General features: G+C 36.9%; 2 protein-coding genes across 3 annotated transcripts; one reads left to right on the top strand and one right to left on the bottom strand.

The window, feature by feature from the left end:
- Positions 1-854: 854 nt before the first annotated feature.
- LOC127442889 (small EDRK-rich factor 2-like) lies at positions 855-2495 on the top strand. Its single transcript, XM_051701217.1, has 3 exons — positions 855-1010; positions 1850-1958; positions 2068-2495. The coding sequence occupies exons 1-3, from the start codon at positions 1004-1006 to the stop codon at positions 2132-2134; spliced, it is 183 nt and encodes a 60-aa protein (XP_051557177.1). The 5' UTR covers positions 855-1003; the 3' UTR covers positions 2135-2495.
- Positions 2496-7387: 4892 nt separating this feature from the next.
- Positions 7388-24008, bottom strand: LOC127442886 (semaphorin-4B-like). Of its 2 annotated transcripts, none has more exons than XM_051701192.1 (15): positions 23701-24008; positions 20063-20464; positions 16930-17090; positions 16780-16842; positions 15662-15760; positions 15453-15564; positions 15211-15327; positions 14830-14975; positions 12430-12605; positions 12092-12242; positions 11762-11972; positions 11513-11628; positions 10980-11137; positions 10791-10873; positions 7388-10187 (listed from the first exon to the last, which is right to left on the bottom strand). In XM_051701192.1, the coding sequence occupies exons 2-15, from the start codon at positions 20220-20222 to the stop codon at positions 9373-9375; spliced, it is 2568 nt and encodes an 855-aa protein (XP_051557152.1). In that variant the 5' UTR covers positions 20223-20464; positions 23701-24008; the 3' UTR covers positions 7388-9372. The 2 variants fall into 2 exon arrangements, with proteins under 2 accessions (XP_051557152.1, XP_051557163.1); XM_051701203.1 differs by lacking the exon at positions 23701-24008 and adding an exon at positions 20575-20825.

Below are 24008 nucleotides of genomic sequence, written 5' to 3'. Positions count from 1 at the left end.
ATTTTGTTTTTTTATTGATTGTCTTAAATATATAAAATGTAAGAAATCGGGATCTACTATATTATATCTTAGGAATGTATATAATTAAAGATTGGGAATTGAAAATGTTTTATGTAATTAATTTTTATGTTTATTGAGCTAACAATTTTAAGTGGCTTGCATATGTTTTACAATTTCTTTAAATAATAGACTCATAGGTTCTTGTTGCAGATTTAATTTCAAAACCATGTGCAGTAATGAGGTGTGTTCTTTGTACTGCTCTAACTAACAACTTCTGAAACATAATAAATAAAACAAGCAGTGAGAACTGTTCAAATGTTTAGCGTTACAATTTGCCACCTGTGTTATATTTTATTTAACTTTTTTCCTGTCTCTTTTGATACCATAAACTATTGTTTTATTTTATATATCTTTTGTTTTTAGCCTTCTTCGTTTATTTACTTCGTTTAACATTTATTTCTTTAGTATAGGGACAATACAAAAACATGATTTCAGCAGCAACAACAACAGAATTCCAGCGCAAATAATGCATACATAGAGATTATCACGTGCCAATTTGCTATATACGCCTTTTTCTTTAAAAGACTAAACAAAAGGAAACAAAACATAATTGGAAAGAAAAGAACAACAGATTATTTGACTATCAAAGCAATTGAGGTTGCTCCCAACCCTGGTAACTTATTAAGATTTAAGAAGATTTTAATAATTAAAAATGAGAAATTAATTAATTTAAGACAGCGCTTAACCATTATTGTAAAATATTTTATATCTTGTATTGATTTTATTTGAATGTGCTTGTCATTTAAAATAAAAATAAAACGTGAAAAATTACGTAACGAGGTCTGCAGGAATCACATGACCTGTTCACTTGGAAACAGGCTGCCGTCTTCACATACATCTCTGTCGTAAAGCTTTCAAAGCGTTTCGGACCCACCAGCCATCATAAGTGCACTGGGTAACGCCAAATTGAGCTTTGAGCTCGGGCGACGAATAAAGAGCTGCCATGACGAGTATGTATTCGTTTGATTTGTTTTATTAGCATAATTCTAGCTTTAAATGTTGTTAGAGGAGGTACTTTAAGATACAATACGATAGCCAAGCTAGCTAACTAGTGAAACCACAATATTAACCCGTTAAACCAAGCAAAGTGGTGTTTTATTGTGCAGTTGGTGAACATTAATTATTATATTTTATTCGAGTGGGCAAACGTTTTCCAAACATATTTAAAGAAGTTAGTTTCTTTTGGTTAAGTTGACCGATGTTTGACATCAGCAAACTTAGATTGTTGTGTCAATAATAATGCAACAGTAACCACTTCCACCACAATACCGTGAGAGCGTTTTGTTTTTTGGTGGACAGATGTATTTATAGGATTAGAAAGTTGTTTCTTCTGTGATAGTTTTTTTACAACGTTTTGTCTGAGGTTGATGTTATTGTTATGAAAGCTCTCTGGCGCCCTCATTGCCACGTTTGCCCTTAGTGCACCACACACAGTTTTAGTGTTTGCAGATTATTTAGAAGAAAAGCATCACCCATAGTTTTTTGGTTTGGCTAATTACTTAGATGATGTAAAAGTATACATAATAATTTTGTATGCATAATTGGAATCCTCAAAATGCTATTTGTTTCTAAGTTTAATGTGTGGAGCTGATGAAGGATCTGATATTGTGTGCATTTCCTTCATAACAGCACTGACGGCCTGCCAGTCGCAGACCTCAAATTTAAAACGGTGATTAAAAAAAATGGATCTTCTGAATCCATGTTCTATCCAGTCTGCAATCTTTTCAGATCTGACAACCAGTAAAGAATGGACATGTTATTAAGCATGTTGTGATCTCTTGACCTGCAGGGGGAAATCAGCGTGAACTTGCCCGTCAAAAGAATGCTAAGAAGCAAAATGAACATGGCAAAGGGAAGAGAAATGAAGATGGCCTCTCCTCAGCTGCTCGTAAGCAGAGGTATAAAACCTCAAGATCAACAAGCTTTTCCTCTAATCACAAAAAGTTACATTGAAATGCAAAGAGCATAATAGTAAATGTCAGTGTAATATTATTTTGTTTGTTTCAGAGATGCTGAAATCATGCAGCAGAAGCAAAAAAAGGCAAATGAGAAGACAGACAGTAAAGGCAAATAACCAGAGGAGGATGTTGTGACAAACATGGCATTCTGAATTCTTGGCCTGCGAGTCTTTTTGTCATGAGAGAATATCTGTCATTCTGAACATGTGGAGGCTTGGATTCTTTAATTTTTGTACCCCAAAGTCCATAATGTGCTTGTAAGGGCAAATCACCAATACAGTACATAATGATTTGTGGTTAGTTTGTGTTCAGCTGTGGAGGAGACCGTTCTTTCAAATAATCAGCGCAATCCCAAATAGGGATCTCAAAACATCTGGACTGGCATTGCAACCCTGTACTTTTGTATCAAGTGCCCTTCTTAATAAAGTGTACATTTTAATTCACATGTAGCAATTCAACTTTTATTTCTAAAACATGCATTTTAATATTTGTTTGTTTTTAACATTCACCATGATTTTTATTTATTTATTTTTTACAGTTCGCTATGAATGTGAAGCATAATATGGGGCAGTATGACCTATCAACTACATGACTTTCAATTAAGGTTTCAGGCCAGATTTCTGCAAATTCCAACACATTCTGCAAATAATTGCAGTTATGGTGATGCATGAATATTTACAACTTTGTTATTGACCTTATTCAAATTATTTAGTGGACTATTCTCTTAAGACTGCATACATGTCTAAGCTGTTTATTTACAATAAACATGCAAGCTTTTTTTAAAATAAAAACTAAAAATCTAAATATATTGAACATTTCTCATTTTTCCATGGTTAGGTGGAAAATGTTATATGTGATTTATCCTGAGGAAGAATGTTTTTTTTTCCTAAGCTTAATTATTGAGATGCGTTTAAACTTGCCTAATGACCTAACTGTATGTACAGCATTGTAGCATTACTATTAGGATAGGATTTCTATGAAATTTCTCCTCGCCACTTTCATCTTTAGCTTGCTCTTTGGGAGTTATAAGAAAATAGTTTTTATAAAGCTGCTTTAGAACAAAATATATTTTGAACAGTGCTATACAAATACATTTGAAAATGCCTCTCTTCAGGTCTGTAAATCCAGCATTACTCTAATAGTGAATGCTGTAAACCCTAATACCCTAAAACAATTTCTGCCTTTAAACCCTCCAAAAATTGGCCCCATTCACTTCCATTGAAAGTGCTTTACTGTAACCTTTCTTTTAAATTTTTTTTTTTTTTTATGGTAATCAACATTATGCCATAAGTGCAGTCAGTTGAGCTTGCAAATTGGGCACTTAAAAAAAAATGTGAGTTAGTATTACTCTACTCTGGACTGTGATCGGTTCTGTGTAAATATGTTTATTATTATTATTATACCTGTTTACTCTTGCATTCTGTATGTTATATAATGTATTGTAAATGACATAATGTTCAGTAGGTCAAGTTGAAAGTCCCAAGTTGGCTGGCCATACAGTAAATGGCGGTAATGCACAATTTATTTAGCAAATTCATCATTATAAAGTTGAAACATTTGCCACACACATAAAGAGAATATTAGCCAAATGCAAGAAATGAATAAACATTGTAAGATGCTTGGCAGGGGTTGATTGTGATGCAAGTCGACAGTCATTTAAGGAGAATAGGGTACAACGGGGTAAAAGGCTCCATTGATTTTATTTTCTCCCAAAACACTAAATAGTAACAAAAACTACCACAGCACTTTCCTAAACACCTGTTTGTCATTATACACTGGAAAATTCTCCTCTTCCATGAGATCTTTGCATGTGGTGTCGAAAGGTTGATTTTGAGGCAATTTGATTTCAATTTTATTATTTTTTAAAATATTGCAAATTTATGTATCTAATGAAAATCCCTGAAATTAATAAATTTCTTCTGAAACAAAATACTTATTTATCATTTTCAGTTTTGTTTAAGGTCATTTAATCTTACATTTTTCAATAACTGTCCAATAAGTGAAAGGATAGCATTTGGGGTAAAAAGCCCCCCTGTTGCAGGGGCTAAAGGCCCCCATTAAACACATTGTTTTTCATAAGTGGGGGGAATAGATTTGTTATGAAAAATGTTCAAAGTTGGCTCACATATGACTGATCATAATAGAGATTAGTTTGTTTATAGAATACTTGAGATGTGCCAAATGTGTTGACTTTTTTCTGAAGTAGTTATTTTGAGTAATCATCATCTTAATTTGTAACTCAAAAAAGCATCTTGCTGTCTAGATGACAAATTTTGCACTATAACTATTGCCCCTGTATCTACATATCACTTTAAACCCCCTAGGGGCCTTTTACTCCAAGTGAGGCAGCCTTGTACCCCAAGTGTGGGGTAAAAGGCTCCCTCACCACTTTTTTATTTTTTATTTATTTATTTTTTTTACTGATTTTTAATTGAAACAACTTTTTTTATTTCTTTTCACACAAATGATGTTGCTTCATCAATATTCAATAAAAAGAAATCACATTTTTTGACCTTGATACATTTTGTCACCAGAAAAAAGCTACATTTCCTTAAGGGGTGCCTTTAGCCCCGTTGTACCCCATACTGTGCAATGATTAGACCTACAACAGATTATGGCAGCATAAAGCTTAGCATCAGCATTTATGTTGAGGAAAATTAATGTCATACAGTCACAAGCTTGACACACTGGACTTCATTAAAAGGGCACTTTAAAATTCAACCAGTCAAAAAGGTTTTGGAGAAATGCTGGGAACATGACTATGCAAGATTAAGTAGCTTTGGATGCACACAAAGAAGCCCAGAACACGGGAATAGATATCAGAAATATAAGTCCTACTGTTGTTATGCCTGTTACACCTCCTTGGCCGTTCCCAATGCAAATAGTTGATCTCCAGTTGCTTGGTAAGATAAATGAAAAGGAATGATATATTTCAAAGGATATAGTTGTGAAACATATTTCAACAGTATTCAAATATATACAGATGGTTCGAAACCCTAACTCTGAACATACGACTGCAGCAGTTTATACTTCTAATTTTAAATATAGCATTGTAAAAAGATTATCAGATCATATTTCAGTGTTTACAACTGAAATGACAGCAATTTTAATGGCTCTGCAGTGGGTGGAAGAAATCCATCCTATAGTGGTGTGTTCTGATTCATATCCAGCTTTAACAAGTTTAAAAAGTGGGAAATCAATGTCCAGGCAAGACATCTTATATGAAATTCTACAGAACCTGTACAGAATACACCAATTAGGAGTAAGCATTTCCTTTGTATGGGCTGGTAGAGCTGTCAGAAATGATACAGTGCATCCGGAAAGTATTCACAGCGCTTCACTTTTTCCACATTTTGTTATGTTACAGCCTTATTCCAAAATGGATTAAATTCATTATTATCCTCAAAATTCTACAAACAATACCCCATAATGACAACGTGAAAGAAGTTTATTTGAAATCTTTGCAAATGTATTAAAAATAAAAAACGAAAAAAAAAAAAAATCACATGTACATAAGTATTCACAGCCTTTGCCATGACACTCAAAACTGAGCTCAGGTGCATCCTGTTTCCACTGATCATCCTTGAGATGTTTCTACAACTTGATTGGAGTCCACCTGTGGTAAATTCAGTTGATTGGACATGATTTGGAAAGGCACACATCTGTCTATATAAGGTCCCACAGTTAACAGTGCATGTCAGAGCACAAACCAAGCCATGAAGTCCAAGGAATTGTTTGTAGGCCTCCGAGACAGGATTGTATCGAGGCACAGATCTGGGGAAGGGTACAGAAAAATTTCTGCAGCATTGAAGGTCCCAATGAGCACAGTGGCCTCCATCATCCATAAATGGAAGAAGTTTGGAACCACCAGGACTCTTCCTAGAGCTGGCCGCCTGGCCAAACTGAGCGATCGGGGGAGAAGGGCCTTAGTCAGGGAGGTGACCAAGAACCTGATGGTCACTCTGACAGAGCTCCAGTGTTTCTCTGTGGAAAGAGGAGAACCTTCCAGAAGAACCACCATCTCTGCAGCACTCCACCAATCAGGCCTGTATGGTAGAGTGGCCAGACGGAAGCCACTCCTCAGTAAAAGGCACATGACAGCCTGTCTGGAGTTTGCCAAAAGGCACCTGAAGGACTCTCAGACCATGAGAAACAAAGATTGAACTCTTTGGCCTGAATGGCAAGCGTCACATCTGGAGGAAACCAGGCACCACTCATCACCTGGCCAATACCATCCCTACAGTGAAGCATGGTGGTGGCAGCTTTTTTCTTTAAATACATTTGCAAAGATTTCAGACAAACTACTTTCACGTTGTCATTATGGGGTATTGTTTGTAGAATGTTGAGGATAATGAATTTAATCTATTTTGGAATAAGACTGTGACAATGTGGAAAAAGTGAAGTGCTGCAAATACTTCCGGATTCACTGTATCACCACACAATATTTCAGTAAAAAATGAATAAATGCACCTTGGCATTCCAAATACGTCTAAAGATGTGCCTTTTTTGCTTTTCACACTGCTAAGAATGATGAAAATCAGATTAGGTCTTGCAACAAAAATATTCTATAGTTTAAAAATCAAATTGCTTGGCATTATGTCTTCTCATACTCTTATTGCTAAATGTCTAGTTTATTTGTTTTGTTTTTTTCTTTTAGTATTTGAAGCTCTTACTATAATAGAGGGTCCTCTTACACAGATAATAAAAAAAGGAAAATAAAATTACTGACTTATTAAAATGTAAGTCTGTGTATACTTTGGATATAGTAGCTGTCCATGGCCTTGTTTTACTGGTGAAGGGTTTTATGCAGTATTAGAAATCTGAAATAGTAAGGTATTTCTGTTGTGCATGTTAGTATCAGTTTGGTTCAAAACAGTCATGAGAATTAGGATGCATAAAGAGCAATATGCTGTTGGTTTTGTGCCAAAAAGGGCGATTGTCCACAACTATCCATATGATATCACGGTACCTCTTTTCAGAACGACAATGTAAGCTTATGCAAAATTTATTTTGCACTTGAAACTGTGGAGACTGTACTCATTCAGGTCTATTCAATAACCATTCACCTCTCCAATAATAAACAAACCTTGACTACAATACCATCCCAGGATGCTGACAGTGATATACCACATCTACAGCTTGCAAATACTGATAAGAAAAAACAAAGTGCTTGAATGTACAATGTAAAATATAACAGTAAAACAGTGTCAATATAGCATAAAAAATTCACAATCTAATTTACTTTTGCCATTCAATACACAATTGTGAGTTGAAAAGAGAGTGGAATGTAAAACAAACCACATCAAACATTTCACAGTTAATATAGGTTAGACACATTTTTCCTTAAGTGGGTGTGTTTGTGTGAGAGAGGGCATGTGTACTAAGTTTTACATTTTTTTTTTTTTTTTTCAAAATCATAAAACAGATTTGCAGGCATTTTCTAACTACTTGCTCCCTATCACATAAAGGTATATTTCACCCGAAAATGAAAATTCTCTCATAATTTACTCACCCTCATGCCATCCCAGATGTGTATGACTTTCTTTCTTCTGCTGAACACAAAGATTTTTAGAAGAATATTTCAGATCTGTTGGTCCATACAATACATGTCAATGGGTACCAACATTTTGAGGCTCCAAAAGCACATAAAGGCAGCGTAAAAGTAATCCATACAACTCCAGTGGTTAAATCCATGCCTTCAGAAGTGATATGATAGGTGTGGGTGAGAAACAGATAAATATTTAAGTCCTTTTTTTTATTGTAGATGTCTACTTTCACATTCTTCTTGTGTTTTTGGCAATTCACATTCTTTGTGCACCTACTGAACAGGGAGGATAATTTATAGTAAAAAAAAAGGACTTAGATATTGATCTGTTTCTCACCCACACCTATCATATCACTTCTGAAGACATGGATTAAACCACTGGATTCTTATGGATTACTTTAACGCTGCATTTATGTGCTGCTTTTTGGAGCTTCAAAAGCTTGGTACCCATTTACTTGCAGTGTGAGTTTGTGTTCTGCAGAAGTAAGAAAGTCATACACATCTGGGATGGCATGAGCGTGAGAAAATTGAGAGAATTTCATTTTTGGGTGAACTGTCCCTTTAACACTGCTTTTTCACTACTAGAATCAGAGCTCTTCACCTGTGACTCTCTCGTACCTGTTGTTCACTGCACAATTTATCTACCATATTTATTGTTCTTTTCTCATTCTATACAGGTCTCCCAGTAATTGTAATTATATTGTATTATATTATTATACAGTAACATTGTCTTTTCATGTTTTTAAACTGTGCACCTGACTGTTTGAGTCTCTATCCACTGCACTATGCTGTACTGAATACAACTACCAGTAACCTGTGAGTGTGTATTTGTGTGTGGCAATACAGAATCTTTACTCTTTTACATTTTCATACAATTCTTCAAATGTACATTCGAAGGTATCAAGAAAACCTTGTCGTTCCTTAATGCTCATACAGGTTTGGTACATTTGATCTAAAACCCAAATATTTATTCTTTGAATTACCCCACATCTAATGTTTCCATACGCATCATACCACCATCGAACATCAGGTTAGAATACTCTAATTCCCCCAAATTGCAAAGAAATTGCTTCTGTTTTAAGGCAGAAGAAAAACACACACACACAAAAAAGCAATGAATGTTCAGGAGAAAGTAACCAAGTTTTGTGATGCTAACAAGCTCTCTGCTTTGAAGTGCTTTGTGATCAATCCTGGTATAATGTGTATCTGCAGAAAATGGGCTATGGGTTTTATACGGTTTCAGGAGTCAGTAATTTCCCATTTGGTGAAAAGATTCAAACATGAACACACATGCACTTCACCTTTGCATGAATGTAAACAGACATACTGTATGACACAACCTTATCGATTTGATGCAAGATTGTGCAGCATCATTACTCTTGTGTGGCAGTGATAATAGCACCAGTACCAGCCATGGAAGGCTTGGCCTCCTCATCTTCTCCACTCTTCCGCATGTTTTCCTCTCAGACGACAACTCTACTTTTTCATGATTATCTTCCTCGTATTAATACAGTAGACTTTTTGGTAAATTAAAGTGTAACCTCAAGGAGTCAAGCAGATGTTTGAGGGGTAGAAGTAGATTTGAGGGCACTGTCACAAATAACTAAAATTTGGCAATACACACAGAGCACAAATCTCTAGATCTCTTCTTGTGGCATTTTATCTCTGTCCCATTGATTTGCTCGTGCTCAAGACTTAAGTGCAATCAGTCCTCAAGAAAAGCTGCCCAATGACTGTATCACGTGAACATTAAGAGTGTCACATTGTATTTGTGAGTGTTTCTCAGATATGAGTGGAAATGTGTGTAATTCACACCACAGAGTCTCTGATTTCAGAGCCCAGCCGGACCCGTGGGCGAGGGCAAATGTCACTGACCTCCACATGACTCTCTTGGAACCCATTCTGTGGTGTTTGGGTGAGTGTCTGTGTTTCCCTGGAGTTTTGCTGTGTTAATGTGTTTGTGCTGGTAGTCTCCGATTGAGGGATTATGTAGCCACGATTTTCCTCCAAGGTCTGGTAGCTTTTGTGGTCTGATGGGGAGGTTGGAAGTACACCACTATTCAGGGGCAAACTCTCCCCAGGCTTGACTGTACTCTTCTGGGCTCCTCCAGTCTGCCCTCCCCCCCTCAGCACCTCCTTCATCCGCCCCCTGTGTCGGTATACCAAAGACAGTCCAAACGAAAGCACACACATGGCTAACAACACACACACTACTGCCAGCTCTGTGCCATATGTCTTTACACGTTGTTGAGCAGAGCGTGCCGATTCACTGGACAGGACGTCTGACGATATGTCCTGGAATATAAAAGGTGCATCTATCCGACCAGTATTGGTTGTAGACTCAAATAAAGGCTCCGCCTTTAAGCAATAATTGGCCAAGAGTTGCCAGAAGCCTTGCTCCACTGACCAACACGAGAAGACCTCCACACTGCCTGCTCGGCCACTGACCACCAATCCACCATCTGGGCTGCGGAAAAGGAAGTGACCAACATCTGGCTTGTATGACCATTTTCTGTGGGCATGGTTGGAGCGAAGCTTGCATGGCAGCAGACGAAGAGTGTTAGCAGGGACGATGATGTGCTTGCAATCGGATGCTTGGGAACTTGGGAACGAGCGCAGTAACACTAGTAAGAAAGAAGAAGAGATATGTATCAATATGTACGTTTATGCCGTGTATTAAGATGCATTTCGGGTACTCCAATCACAAGCGGTGAGGAAGGACAAGACATCGCCATTTTCACCTGGCATTAAAACATGCATCTTAAATGCGTCCCTCGTGACCACTTGTGTTCAGACTTCGAAGGGGAGGATCTCAGAATTCATAACGACATACTGTACATCAATCACTACATCCATGTATTAGTGCATGATTATAAAGCACAAAAAAAAAAAAAAAGATAATATAGTTTGATTTACGAAAATAAATGTGCACACAGTTTCTCCCTATTATATTTGAATTGATCTAATCAAAAGGGTGACATTTCGAGCACAATTCTCTGTTCTTTTTTACTGGAGTGCCTGTATAAACTGAGCTTTAGGTGTGCATGCTTACCATCTGTCACCGCATGTTGATTTTATGCATTCTGAAGAAGTTCTGTGAAGTTTTTGAGCATGAATTTGCATACGATTTTTCACATTTTCAGATTGGCCAGTTATTTCCTTTAATAATCACAATGTGCTTGTACAGTATGTATGTGTTATGAGGATGTGTAGACTTGCAAGTTTACCTGTGCTCTCAAAGTCAGCTCTGAACTTGGTGCTGTTACATTTTGATGAAGTGTCTGCTTCCTCAATGTCCTGCTGCCAATTGCTAAAACACATTTAAGATGGCAAAGGAAGGTACTGAATAAAACAGAAAAAAAAGAAAAAAAGATGGATTCAACAGAAGAAAGGGAAAGAAAGAAGTAAAGACCTACTTTTGTGGTGGAGTACGTGTGATGTCAGTGCAATGTGTGCCTGTCCAGGCACAGTATGGGTCTTTGGCTAAAATACACTCCCCACAGTTGTTATGGAAACTGCAGTTTGCTACTGGCAGCTGCACAATACCAGAGTGTGATGACACAAATAATAAGCCCTGTTTGTTCAGAGAGATGTAAGAGGGGTAGAGAGTAGGAATGTAAAAAAAAAAAACTTTTTGGATTTTCTAAACAACTAGTTATTATGCTGGTTTAGGGTCATGTCCACTAGATCATTTTTTAAAAAGCTGATGTGTGTAAATTGTTTTTAATTTTATCTTCTAGATGTTCTGGAATCTGTTTAAAAACAGTAATTATTTTTGCAATTTCCTTTGGTGACGCTAGTGGCGCAGAAATTAAACACTACAGCTTTAAAGATCATTCACATACCATGTGTCCTTGTGTTTTTTCAACCAGCTGTTTTTTCCACAGACTTTTTTTTTTTTTAAGTTTATTATTTAGAAATAAGTTTATATTCTACATAACACACTCACCTTTGTTGAGGCCAGCTCAATGTTTTGCACAGGTTGTGGCTCTGAGAACACACTGATCTCCTCAATAATGTACATCATTCCAGCCACATTCACAGCCTTTTGCAAACGTCCATCATCTGGCAATCATAGAGAAAAACACTCAAAATTAACAGCCAAACACAGAGAAAATTAAGGACAGAATATCAGACAAAAAAAGCCTGCTTAAAATCTCTAATTACAGTAGACAATACCGATCATACATTAACATACCTGTGCCAATGAACATCACATCGTAAGCTCTGTGGAGGCCTTGTACGCGGTGCACAGCGATTTGTGTGTACTGTACAGAGTGTGTGAACAGCACAGGCTGGCTTTTGATTGGACTGTCCATCAGGAAGTGGTCTTTCACAAAGTTTAGTACCTTATCTGGCATATCCAGGGATGACTCAATTCCCAGCTGCCTTGAAGCATTAGTAATACACTGCAGAAAGAAAAAAAAAATACACATTGTGTTTCCAAAGAGCTTTACAGATACTGAAAGAGACTTTACTTATACAGAACTGCTAAAGTGTGTATGTGTGAGTGTGTATGTTTTCTTACCATTCCAGGTCGTGGTTCCGGTACAGATTGAGTGTGTGTGTACCACTGCTGTGTCTCTCGGCTGACTTCTTTGTAACGGCCACTAAACGCTTGCGCAACCTGAACCATGCTGAACACGCACACTGCCGAACTGCCTGCCAAACCTTTGCTCCTAACACACACACACAAAATGCAATCATTGTTTATTTAAGCCATAGCAACATTTAGAAGTAGTTTGCATTTTTACTTGCAAAAGTAGGTAGGTTAGTAGGTTGCATTGTGTATAACAATGAGTTTCAAGAGTAAAGTCTAGTTTATTAATCACTTTCCTTCCTTGTTTATCTTTGTTTTTTACTTACCACTGAGAAGTGAAGACTGCATAGAGGAGTGTTTCTTTCTTGTGTTTAGCTGAAAGCACATATACATCCTGGATGATGTTGAAAGGAAAGCCATCGTACGGTAGAGAACACAAGAGTTGCGCTTTCAGAAATGTGGTCCACTTCTTCTGCAAGACTCTCTCCCCACCCTGATCCTCCTGAGGTCATACACACAAACCCACACTGCAGATCAGAAACAGACTCTCAAACTAAAAATTTTCACCTTACCTTGTTTATTTACAGTTATAAAAAAATCTACACGGCCACTAGGGGGCCTCAGAACTTCAGCCGTGATATGCCATTATCCATCTCCCCTAACAAAAAGAACTGTGCCATATTCACCATGTTCATGTACTATGGTATTTACAGAGTACTACAAGGTACTTCAAAGAATAGCATGAAGAATGGCATACCATCTCTAAAAAACAATGGCTATTACCATGGCACATCTTCAAAAAAAGAGAAAGAAAACATGGTATTATCATGGTATTATGTACTAAAACCATGGTAATACCATAGTAGTTTTTGATACTGTTTTGTTGGTGTCAATGAGGTAGTGATTATCACAGAGAGGGGAAGTAATACATATGCAAGCATTAACAAGGTAGAGTTCACATTTTCCTGTGATTCACCTTGTTCATCAGCTTTTAAAGGCAACATGAAACCAGGGTGACCAGATATCCCAGTTTTACAAGGTGTGCCATTGTCCCAACAATTCATTGAAAAATTGTAAATATCTCCAGTTTCTGCTGTTAGGCACACTGACTTAAAATTAAGTATAAATAATGTCTCTGTTTGTGGTTCTCAATAAGTGGACACTACCAAAAAAAAAAAAAAACATTTTTGTGCAATAGTGAGCTGATCTGCCAAAACTTTCATTCCAGAACGTCTTTTAGCAAATGACTTTGCAAAGTATCTGTTGCCACAAGAATAACTTCACTTGTTTTCTACTGCTAACAGATTTTCCTCTCAGTACAAGCTAGCTAAATTAGAGAAATGCACCTCCCACAAAAATTCTCAGTGATACCCTTCACTAGACTAGTCGACTAAAACTAACAGTCGACACCGTCCGCCTGAAGTCGACTAAACGCTCACCATGTGATTTAAAAAATGTGTCTGCAGGAAATACAGCAAGTCTGAACCCCGGTAGATCTGCACTGAAACAGCACAGTGGCTCCTATATATATAGGCTGTGATGTTCTGTCAAACTCGCATTAAAAGACTAACACACAGAACATACTGCAGAACTGGTGTTTGTTTACTGTGCCGCTCTGCTTAACAACACATCAACAACAATCTTACGTTACAACATAATCTTAGTGCACATGTGCAGAGCATTGTATCAACACTGAAAATGTTGAGAACATTCCATAGACTACTCTGATAAAGATGACACAAATGCTACAGTAACCTGAAATATATCTATAAACCGGCACCGAAATAAATGAAATACTAGTGTTATGCTGACCTGGATGCTGTTCGCTCCTTCAGAAAAGCATTTCAAGTTTGAGTCCAACGACCTGACAGAATACATCCGGACTGCCAATTTTGTGTGTTGGGACATCTTACTTGGATGCTGTTCACTCCTCTAAGAACAGTATTCTGTGAATTGTGGCACACTTCTAATAAAAATTTGCTTATGAGTAGATAACATTATGATTTATGTTTATTTCATACAATCCCAGCCGTTCACATAGCAAACAACGCTCAGATCGTCACTCATTATTTTTCCCTGTGGCTATCTAATGCCTGACGATACATAGCTAAGTGTTTATCTTTGTAAATGCATATAATTAGCTAAAACCCATTACACTGTATCGAACATAGATCTATCTATTGTGTACTGTAGGATTGTACAGTATGTGTATGGGAGCCGGATGTTTGCGAATGTTTGCACAGGTTTGGGAGTGGAATGATTTCACGACTAGTCAAATTCGACTCAAATAATGGGCTCGACTAGTTGACTATTAAAACTCAGTAGTCAAGCAACCCCTACCCTCCACCCACTATGTTTACCAGTTTGAGATCAAAAAACAAAAAACAGGCCATCATACAGTATAAATCAGCATTTATCAGCATTTTACAAAAAGCCATTTTACTTCCGTAATGAATCATATTTTCATGTGAAACAGGACACTCTGTAACATAAACTTCTGACTTTATCCATTGGGAACTGGTTGAATCATGAAAGGTGTTTTTTTGAAGATAAAATCTAATTGGAATAACATGTACTCATGAATCATGCACAATAAGACCAGGAACATGTAAAAGTAGTCATTAGACCATAGCAAAATATTGTGTGGGTGTGTTAGTATGTGTGCTTTCTCAAGTTTATGCCAACTTTATCAATGCAGTGTGAACTGTTTAAATACTCTATCTTACCTTGCACACACGTGCAATCCTGGACACTATGGTGCTATCAAAGAAATCAAACTCCTTCCCCATCTCACTGAAGAAAAAGTAAACCTGATCATCACCCCAGTCGCTGTCTGGACCTGTAATATGAGCTGAGCCCGCAAATACTGGATCTGAGAGATCAAAACACACACACACATTTATTAACGCTTTCAAAAAAAGTCCTCAAAAATGTTAAACTGTTTCTTTACCTCAGTATCAGTAATTTTGTGTTTTTAACATGCATGAGAAAATGGGGTTCCATAATCACTGATGCTGGCATTTATATTTAGATATTTACGGTATCTTTTATGAGGTCCCCTGTGAGGAAATATGTGTGTGTGTGTGTGTGTGTGTGTGTGTTTTTACCCTGGAGCCAGTTAAGAGAGTTTTCTGTTTTGAGAGGAGTGCCAGATCCAAGACTCCTATATATGGTGGGTTCATTTCCCTGGAAGTTACTGACAGTAGCAGTATACAGCTCCCCGTCTGTAACACAAAAACGCACACAAGCCCTCATAAACATGAGGTCAGTGTGTTCATTGAACACAATGACTATTAAATAAGCAATTCAAACTGAGTTATGGGTATGTTTTTTGCATGAGTATACTCACCCACTATAATAGCGGCAGATCTGTATTCTGGATTAAAAGGGCAGCGTCCACGACCATCCTCCATAATATGCTCACCGTGCTCATCTCTTTCCAGCGAGAAACTTGAAATGTTCTACAAAAATACAGAAGATCCGCAGACCTAGATCATTAACGAGAAATTACATCAGACACAAACAAATACAAAATAAAGAAATAAAAAGATCTCTCACAATGTAAGCGCAGGTGGGGCTGAAGGCATATGTTCCACACACATAGAGGTGTGTGTTGTTCAGAGGAAGCAAAATCTTGATGTAGTTGAAACAGTCAGTCTGAAAAACATAAAAGACCGTGATGAAAGGATTAAGTATAAATTAGGGCTACTTCCCAAAACAATTATTTATTCGATTAATCGGATATTCCACTTCTTGCCCAGTGCATCATCAATTAATTTGTCAATTATTTATTCGATTAATCAGATATTCCACATCTTGCCCAGTGCATCTTCGATTAATCTGTCAATTATTCATTCGATTAATTAGATATTCCGCATCTTGCCCAGTGCATCATCAATTAATCTGTCAATTATTTATTCGGTTAATCAGATATTCCACATCTTGCCCAGTGCATCATCGATTAATTTGTCAATTATTCATTCGATTAATCAGATATTCCACATCTTGCCCAGTGCATCTTCGATTAATCTGTCAATTATTCATTCGATTAATTAGATATTCCGCATCTTGCCCAGTGCATCATCAATTAATCTGTCAATTATTTATTCGGTTAATCAGATATTCCACATCTTGCCCAGTGCATCATCGATTAATTTGTCAATTATTCATTCGATTAATCAGATATTCCACATCTTGCCCAGTGCATCATTAAACAATATGCAAATTGAGTCTGCATGATGTATGCAATACCTTGTGTATAAAAATGGCTTACAATGGTTTTAAGATTTCATCTTAATAAATTAAACAAAACAACCTACATTTGATGTTTAACAATGAATATTGTTTTGATCCAAATGCTTGCGCTCCCTTTCCGTTGCACTCCATTTGATTGGCATGCTTGTACATTCTCTATAAAGTATCTGAAGTTTAATAATGACAGAGATGTTTAATTGCTCGCTTGATGTAAGGGCAATGGATATGTATTATCAATGGTTGTTACGCTATGTTTTGCAAAACTGAAAAAACACCTAATAAAAACTGTGTTTTTCACTGACTGAAGCTTTCTATGCAATTAAAGATTTTGACAATTTGTTGATTATGACATCTTTGTTTGTTGCTCCAATATACTTTATTGCTTCACAGTTATATAAATAATCACTGCAACACAAACAAACCTGGGGGTCCTTTCCCTTGAAGCTGCACTCTTTCCTCTTCCGTTCTGGAGTGCTCCATGTGAGCTGCACAGGACACAAAAAATGAAGAGTAACATCAAACTGAACTTCTACACACTAGTGTTTTCTACAGACATTCCCAGATGCACTTACTGTTCTCTGTAGATACACTGCGCTGATGTTGTCCAGGCTGAGAGAGAATATGTTCTCCCTGGCTCCCACATAGAGCTTGTGTTCATCTGGGCTCAGCAGAACAGTTGAATAGTTATACACACCATCCACCGAGAAAACTCTCACTGATCGCCCTTCTGCATCTGAAACACAGCCAAAAATATTACTATGTACATGCAACTTAAAGTATTGGTTCACCCAAAAAAATTCTCTCATCATTTACTCACCATCCCAGATGTGTATAACTTTCTTTCTTTTGCTGAACACAAACAAAGATTTTTAGGTGAATATCTCAGCTCTGTAAATCCAAAAAGGACATAAAGGCAGCATAAAAGTAATCCATAAAATGCCAGAGATTAAATCCATGTCTTCTGAAGAAATATGATAGGTGTGGGTGAGAAACAGATAAATATTTAAGTCCTTTTTTACTTAATCTTCATTTGTGTTAAGCAGAAGAAAGAAAGTCATACACATCTGGGATGGCATGAGGATGAAGAAATGATAAGAGAATATTTGTTTTTGGGTGAACTATCCCTTTAAAACCACTTCATAAAACAAAAGCTCCATTCCATCCACGAAAGCTTAATGTTATGCAATGCACACACATAAAGGTTCATATTCAACCTTATGGCTCTTGAGTCAAAGTAAGAAGTCTTACAGTACATTCAAAATGCATCTTGCATTCCTCACATGTCAGCTGAACTATGTTTTGGAACGCATCTCCAAAAATCTTAAACTACACAAAACTAGCATGTAAACAAATCCTTTCAAATTATGTCGGTTTGCATGTCCAGAAGACTTTCTGGCAAGGCACAGAGGTTGCTAATGTCAGTGTTTACTGATGAAAAATATTTTCCCACAAAATATTTTCCCAAAAAAATATTTTTTTTACCCCCCCACAAGTACAACCATTGGATTTGCATTTTCTCCATCAAGTAATTACTGAGTTTGATTATTATTCAAAACACAGCATGCCAGCCAGGGTTTGCAAAGGGTTCTAATAGCTCTTGTAAATGTTTACATTCAAGGATTAAACCCTCCTGTGTATTTGTCCAAGATTAGTGAATGCAACATTGGAACAGTCTGGAACAGTCTTTTGGGAATAAGAAACATTACGGCAGTTCAAGCAGTCCTAAAAGCGAGCTACGTTTTTGCAGACGAGTGAGTTGAGGTAGTCTGACTGTGGAATGGATGAAGCTCTTCTGGCCCAGATTCACTCAGTGCTCATTACTGAGTCAAACAATATGTCCCCAGACAGAGCAATGAGGACGGATCACACACACACACACACACACACACACACATACATACATAGAAAAGAATCTCCGAATTCAACTCTTTATAAGACTTTTTTTAAACTACAGACTGTACGAATGCAAACTTTAATAACAATAAAGATTTTTTTTGCAGTCTGGATTACATTGGTTGACACTAACAACATTAACAAAAAGTAGTTTGGTATTGGTAGTACCAAAGTTGTCATGTTTTTTTAAAGCTACACTATGTAACTTTCAGCCTTCTAGTGGTTAAAAATTAAAACTGTATGCGTCTTGCGGAAGAACATTGTTTTGGTAATGACGCAAGTTGTGCTTCGACTCTGCTCCTCTGCACGAATGATTGTGGTTTGATGCACCGGTATACAAATGGATACAGGATTTCTTATCAGAGTGAATGGACAAATAAATAAAAGAAAGGAAAAGACGGATATCTGAAAACATGTCATCTGAGCAATTAAGTGCCATATCTTATGCTGTTGTTTTGACTTATTGGAAACATTGATGTTTTGAAATAAATGACATTACAAAAGTCAGGCAATGTTTGTTAACATTAGACATAACGATTGCTAGTCTGATAAGGTCAAACGTTGTAAAGTTTTTATAACTGCAGGATTTTCTGGCCAAACAGACCACGGTAGTAACTAATTTATAGATTGTCATTGTTACCAACCAGTGGTCAACATCATTTCAAGACTCACATGTCCTTGGCAAGCCTAGGACTAAAGGATTTATTTATATAAATAATTGCCGTTATAAAGAAAAATACACACGTGTGCTAGCAAGTGAAAAGTTCTGCACCGATTACAGTATAATTATTGTATTTCACTACACACACACAGACATGAGTGTGTGTGATCACACAGTTGTACATAAACCATATCAATAAAATATCTTACCTGCCGAGTAAGAAAAAGCCATCTCTGATTCGCTTTTAAATCCTTTCAGATCAAAAGCCAAGCCAATGTTGATTCGGGTTTTATTACGGAATCTGTCGCTTTCCCTTTTTGCTTGTAGACTCTGCTCTGTTCAGGGTTTCTTTGTTTTTACAACCGGTGATTCCCCGGAGGTTTGCTGTTTTGAATGATCCATGGTCAATTTTTCTCATTCGTTGTGACAACAAACTTTCAGCTTCAGCTACTCCCACACCACACACGTGCTACAGTAGCCAGAGCTTATTTTCTCTGTGTACGGAAATGACGTCAATATGCACGGGCGAATGACATATGTATGCAATTTCCCGCTAAATCCGTCCCAACAGCTCTAAAATATAAATCATTATTAAAGGTTTATCAAAGTGTATTTCGGTAAAGACATGGTTTGGAAGATGGATTTTTGTTGCACTCTTTCTTTAATAACATTTTGTTATTTTTTACCAAAAAAAATTATATCATGTAGCTTTAAAATATATTTATTTATTTATTGTAGTACTATGATATTCTTTGAAATACCTTGGAGTACCATATAAATACTGTGGTACAGAAACATTGTACTCATTCAGTACCATGTTTTATATCAAAGTACTGGGATATTATCACCTGATACCATCACAGGTACCACCAGGGGATGTTTCCGCTCCCTTCCAATGGTCAGAAAGATTATCAGAAGTGTGCATATGCGGTATTGACTTTCTGTTGAATATCTTATTTATTTACTCAATAAGTCATCATACTACTACTTAAGCTAAAGTTAAAATGACCGCTTAGACCAGCACCTATGTGATCCTGTGCAAAGGACTAAACCCTAGGTTGCTATCAGTGGGACTGTCACTGTCATAAGTGAAATATAAATCACTTTAGAAAGCAACTGCTGAGCTATGAATAATAAATTCAGGCACTTACTATATAGGAAACTGATGCGTGCTGTGATATCATCTTCATTCGACACAGTGGCTTGTAAAACTCCAGCCAAAACTATCCATATGGTCAAAAACAGGAGCCAAACAGGGTTTGTGGTTTCCATGGGTTCTTGTTTCCAATGGACTTTACATTTGGTTGCCATGGTTACTGAATTGTAATTTTTTTTTTTTTAAATCCAGGTATCTTTGGTATTCAGGATGTGAGGTTGACACCCCGTTGACGATGCTTATTAGTTCTTTCACTAATACCGGGACTGTGCCATATTTCAATTATGTCCTCAAAGAGGTCTAAGGTGATCAGATATCAGATCCTCTAGTGCAAACACACTTATTGTAAAGGACACATTCCTCCTGTTAGGGACCATCCCATTAGACTGTCTGGAATCTGCAGAAGGAGAAACAGAAGCAAATTTGGTCACATGATTAGACAGTATGGCAATGAATACTAAGATTATATTTATTTAGCTAAAATCATGAGTAATATCCCAAACCCACAGCTAACAAAAACATCCAAAGTCTGTCTTTAATTAAAGCACTAAAGACTGCTAACAAACATATGACAAAATATGTTCCCCAAATCAAAAGCGAGTGATCTCTACATCCACACCACATGCATCCGTGTTCAAAGAGAAAGAGGCTGAATCTAATGTCCTCCACTGCATGACATTATCCAACAGTATTTGGAAATGCACCAGCTCCTCCCTTTTGGCCTGATGAGCTTTTAAGGGTGGTATGTCCTGAAAACAGGAAGACTGTGTATTCTCTGTGGCCTCAAACACAACACACATATTATTAAAAAAATTATAATACTGTTTACCTCATGCTGTGTTAATTTCTTTTTTTAAGAAATTGATATCCATGGTCCATTCTTGAGAACAGATTAGTTGCCTATTTTGTAATCTTAAAGAAATAGTTCACTCAAAAATGAAAATTCTCTCATCACTTATTTACCTTCATGCCATCCCAGATATGTATGACCTTCTGCTGAACACAAACAAAGATTTTTAGAAAAATATCTCAGCTCTGTTGGTCCATGGATTACAAGTGAACGGTGACCAGAATTTTAAAGCTCCAAAAAGCACATAAAGGCAGCATAAAAGTAATCCATATGACTCCAGTGGTTAAATCCATGTCTTTTAAAGATATATAAAACATGTGGGTGAGAAACAGATCAATATTTAAGTCCTTTTTTTACTACAAATGTCCACATTCTTCTTATATGGTTTTTGTTGATTCGCATTCTTTGTGCATATCGCCATCTACTGGGCAGGGAGGAGAATATATAGTAACAAAGGAGTCTTATGGTTTACTTTTATGCTGCTTTTATGTGCTCTTTAGAGCTTTAAAGTTTTGGACCCTGTTGACTTGAATTGCATGGACCTACAGAGCTGAAATATTCTTCTAAAAATCCTTGTTCGTGTTCAGCAGAAGAAAGAAAGTCATACATATTTGGGATGGCATGAGGGTGAGTAAATGATGAGAGAATTTTCATTTTTGGGTGAACTATTCCTTTAAGTACATCCAATCATTAAATAGCCCAAGAAGTTAAGCCATGTAAATATAGATATACATGTGAAATCATGCATAGAGGTTTCAAGTCAAATACTAATTGTGTGTATAGACATCAGTTACAGGTTCAAAGCAATAAAATGTGAGTGCAGACATCAGTCTCAAGTTCATTATGTACGCACACACAGTCACTTACGTAATGCACAATGCATCTTCCCTGTGCGGCACAGATACAAATGTGCATATGCTGAATTCAAACTCAGAATTTGAAGAAGGGCTCTTCTAAATTATTACAAACTGCGGTAAACATAAAGCATGCTGCTCTCTCTAACAAATGAACTACAGCTACAGCAGCCCAATCAAATGTAGCATAACATACCCATAAATAACAATATGACTCTATCAACAACAACAACAACAAAAAAACTTACATGGAGACACGTCCCATGTACTGTATATACCTATGCTAATGAACAGAATCCAAGATCAATGTTGAAATGACATAATTTAGTGAATGATATCAAAAGAAGTGATAATAAGGGAACATAAACAATGTGAACTCTGAACCTGATATTTGTATTTAAAGACTCAAATTGATGTGACAGATGTAAACATTTGTCAATATATACAATTTAAACACATCTCTAAATCTTTAAGGTCTCTACTAAAATTGCTATTCAGTGAGGTTGATACAGAGGTCAAACACATTTTTGTTACTTGTACTTCAAAAAGATCACTGATATATGCAATAAACTTTATGATCTGTCTAGCATCTTTACGCTAGCCATCACTGGAAGTAGGCAGTACATCGTTGGCCTGATTCATTTTACTTTTTCCCTCGCATGGTGAGCCCCTAGGGCAAAAACATTCAATAAAGGCAACTGTATTATGACTTGCACTGAACTTCCCGAAAAGGTTGTCTACAAGTACAAAAAACAGATAGGGTCACAAGCACAGGTAACAACCTGGTGCTCATGTTCTCAGCAGAGGATCTTTTCTCTCCCTGTCCCCACCGGCTTGAGGTGTGACATGCTGAGTCTTCCTCTGACCAAATGGAGAGCAGAACAAAAACACAAACTATCTTCTTTACTAAATTACATGAGCGTCAAACGCTCCTTTGAGAGGACAAACAAGGTATTCATTGTCTAGTTTTTATTGTCTTTGATCCAAATGGCTGATCATGATCTAAAGGAGCTGAACTTCAGTAAACAATATGTCTGCTTTGATGTTTTCTCTTCAGCCATCCCACAACCACTGAGTTAGCAATTTCTTCATTTTCATCTGTTTTTCAGAAACACTCAAGCTTCAGTCTGAGATTACAAACATAAGAAAGTATACCCCAATATAGAATTTTTTTAATCAGTAATTAAAGTAGCCTTTTGAGGACACTTTCTATTATTTAATTTCAAATCAGTGTTAATCATTATCAAACCTTTGTCTTAAGTAGGAGGATTATGTAAATGTCACATGGCATGAAGCAAAAACAAATGCTCAGTCCAACCGATGTAATTGAGGATGATGCCACTAGTTTAAGATATCAGTCATCATTAAAATCATTATTGTTAATAATTTAATGTTCATTAATGCAATGCTACTGATTAAAGTTTCTTTGAATTTAAAAACAAAAGAAACCTTCAACGTTATACATGTGTCCCTTTATTATCTTTTTATTCACAAGTACTTGTAAAATGCAGAACTTTACTTTGCAGCGCACACGCACGCACACACACACACACGCACGCGCGCACGCACACACACACACACACACACACACACACACACACACGCACGCACACACACACACACGCACGCATGCACGGACTACCAAACACCACCTTGTTATTTGAGCACATTTACACCCACCCCCAACTCAACTCCCCCTCTGCTGCCACAAACACACACACAGCCTGGATCCTAGTACACCTCAGTAGCAACAAGGCGCTAAAACTGATCTAATATATAGGGCAATATTATATTAAGTGATGTTTTGCAACAGGTGATTTTATGCATACAGCATTCAACGGTCCTATCGTCTATGAACAATACTAAATCCTCGACAGCACCTCTTTTAGTAGACCACCCTTCAACTTACTGTTTATTCGGGCAACTTACCACTAAATCGCTTAGAGTCATTACATCATTATATTTGAATTCCAGTTGATGTGAGTCTGTAATGGTCCATGAGATTTGTATTCCAGCATGTTTTCTCGCAGTCCCGGCGGGTAAACAGTATAAATGTATCCGCTGGTCTCTTCGCTTGCATGGATCCACCGCTGAGAGTCGACCCTCCTCCTCCTCAACACAATTCAGTAGAGCCACACCTCTAACACACTCGCACATGAAACCAAAGGTGCTCCTTCATATGCTCGAACTGAGAAATAATACGTTAATTACAATACTACTACTAATACGTTTAAATG

This window comes from Myxocyprinus asiaticus, chromosome 1, assembly GCF_019703515.2.
Source record: "Myxocyprinus asiaticus isolate MX2 ecotype Aquarium Trade chromosome 1, UBuf_Myxa_2, whole genome shotgun sequence".
NCBI lineage: Eukaryota > Metazoa > Chordata > Actinopteri > Cypriniformes > Catostomidae > Myxocyprinus > Myxocyprinus asiaticus.
This window is presented reverse-complemented; position numbering and strand designations above follow the sequence as displayed.

Excerpts from the sequence above, each read along its gene's own strand:
- LOC127442889 (XM_051701217.1), top strand. Across the intron at positions 1,959-2,067 it reads TCAGCTGCTCGTAAGCAGAG|AGATGCTGAAATCATGCAGC; the intron begins GTATAAAACCTC and ends TGTTTGTTTCAG.
- LOC127442886 (XM_051701192.1), bottom strand. The coding sequence starts at position 20,222 with ATGGCAACCAAATGTAAAGTCCATTGGAAACAAGAACCCATGGAAACC. Across the intron at positions 15,328-15,452 it reads ATCTGCCGCTATTATAGTGG|ACGGGGAGCTGTATACTGCT; the intron begins GTGAGTATACTC and ends TTTGTGTTACAG. Across the intron at positions 14,976-15,210 it reads CTCTCTTAACTGGCTCCAGG|ATCCAGTATTTGCGGGCTCA; the intron begins GTAAAAACACAC and ends TTGATCTCTCAG.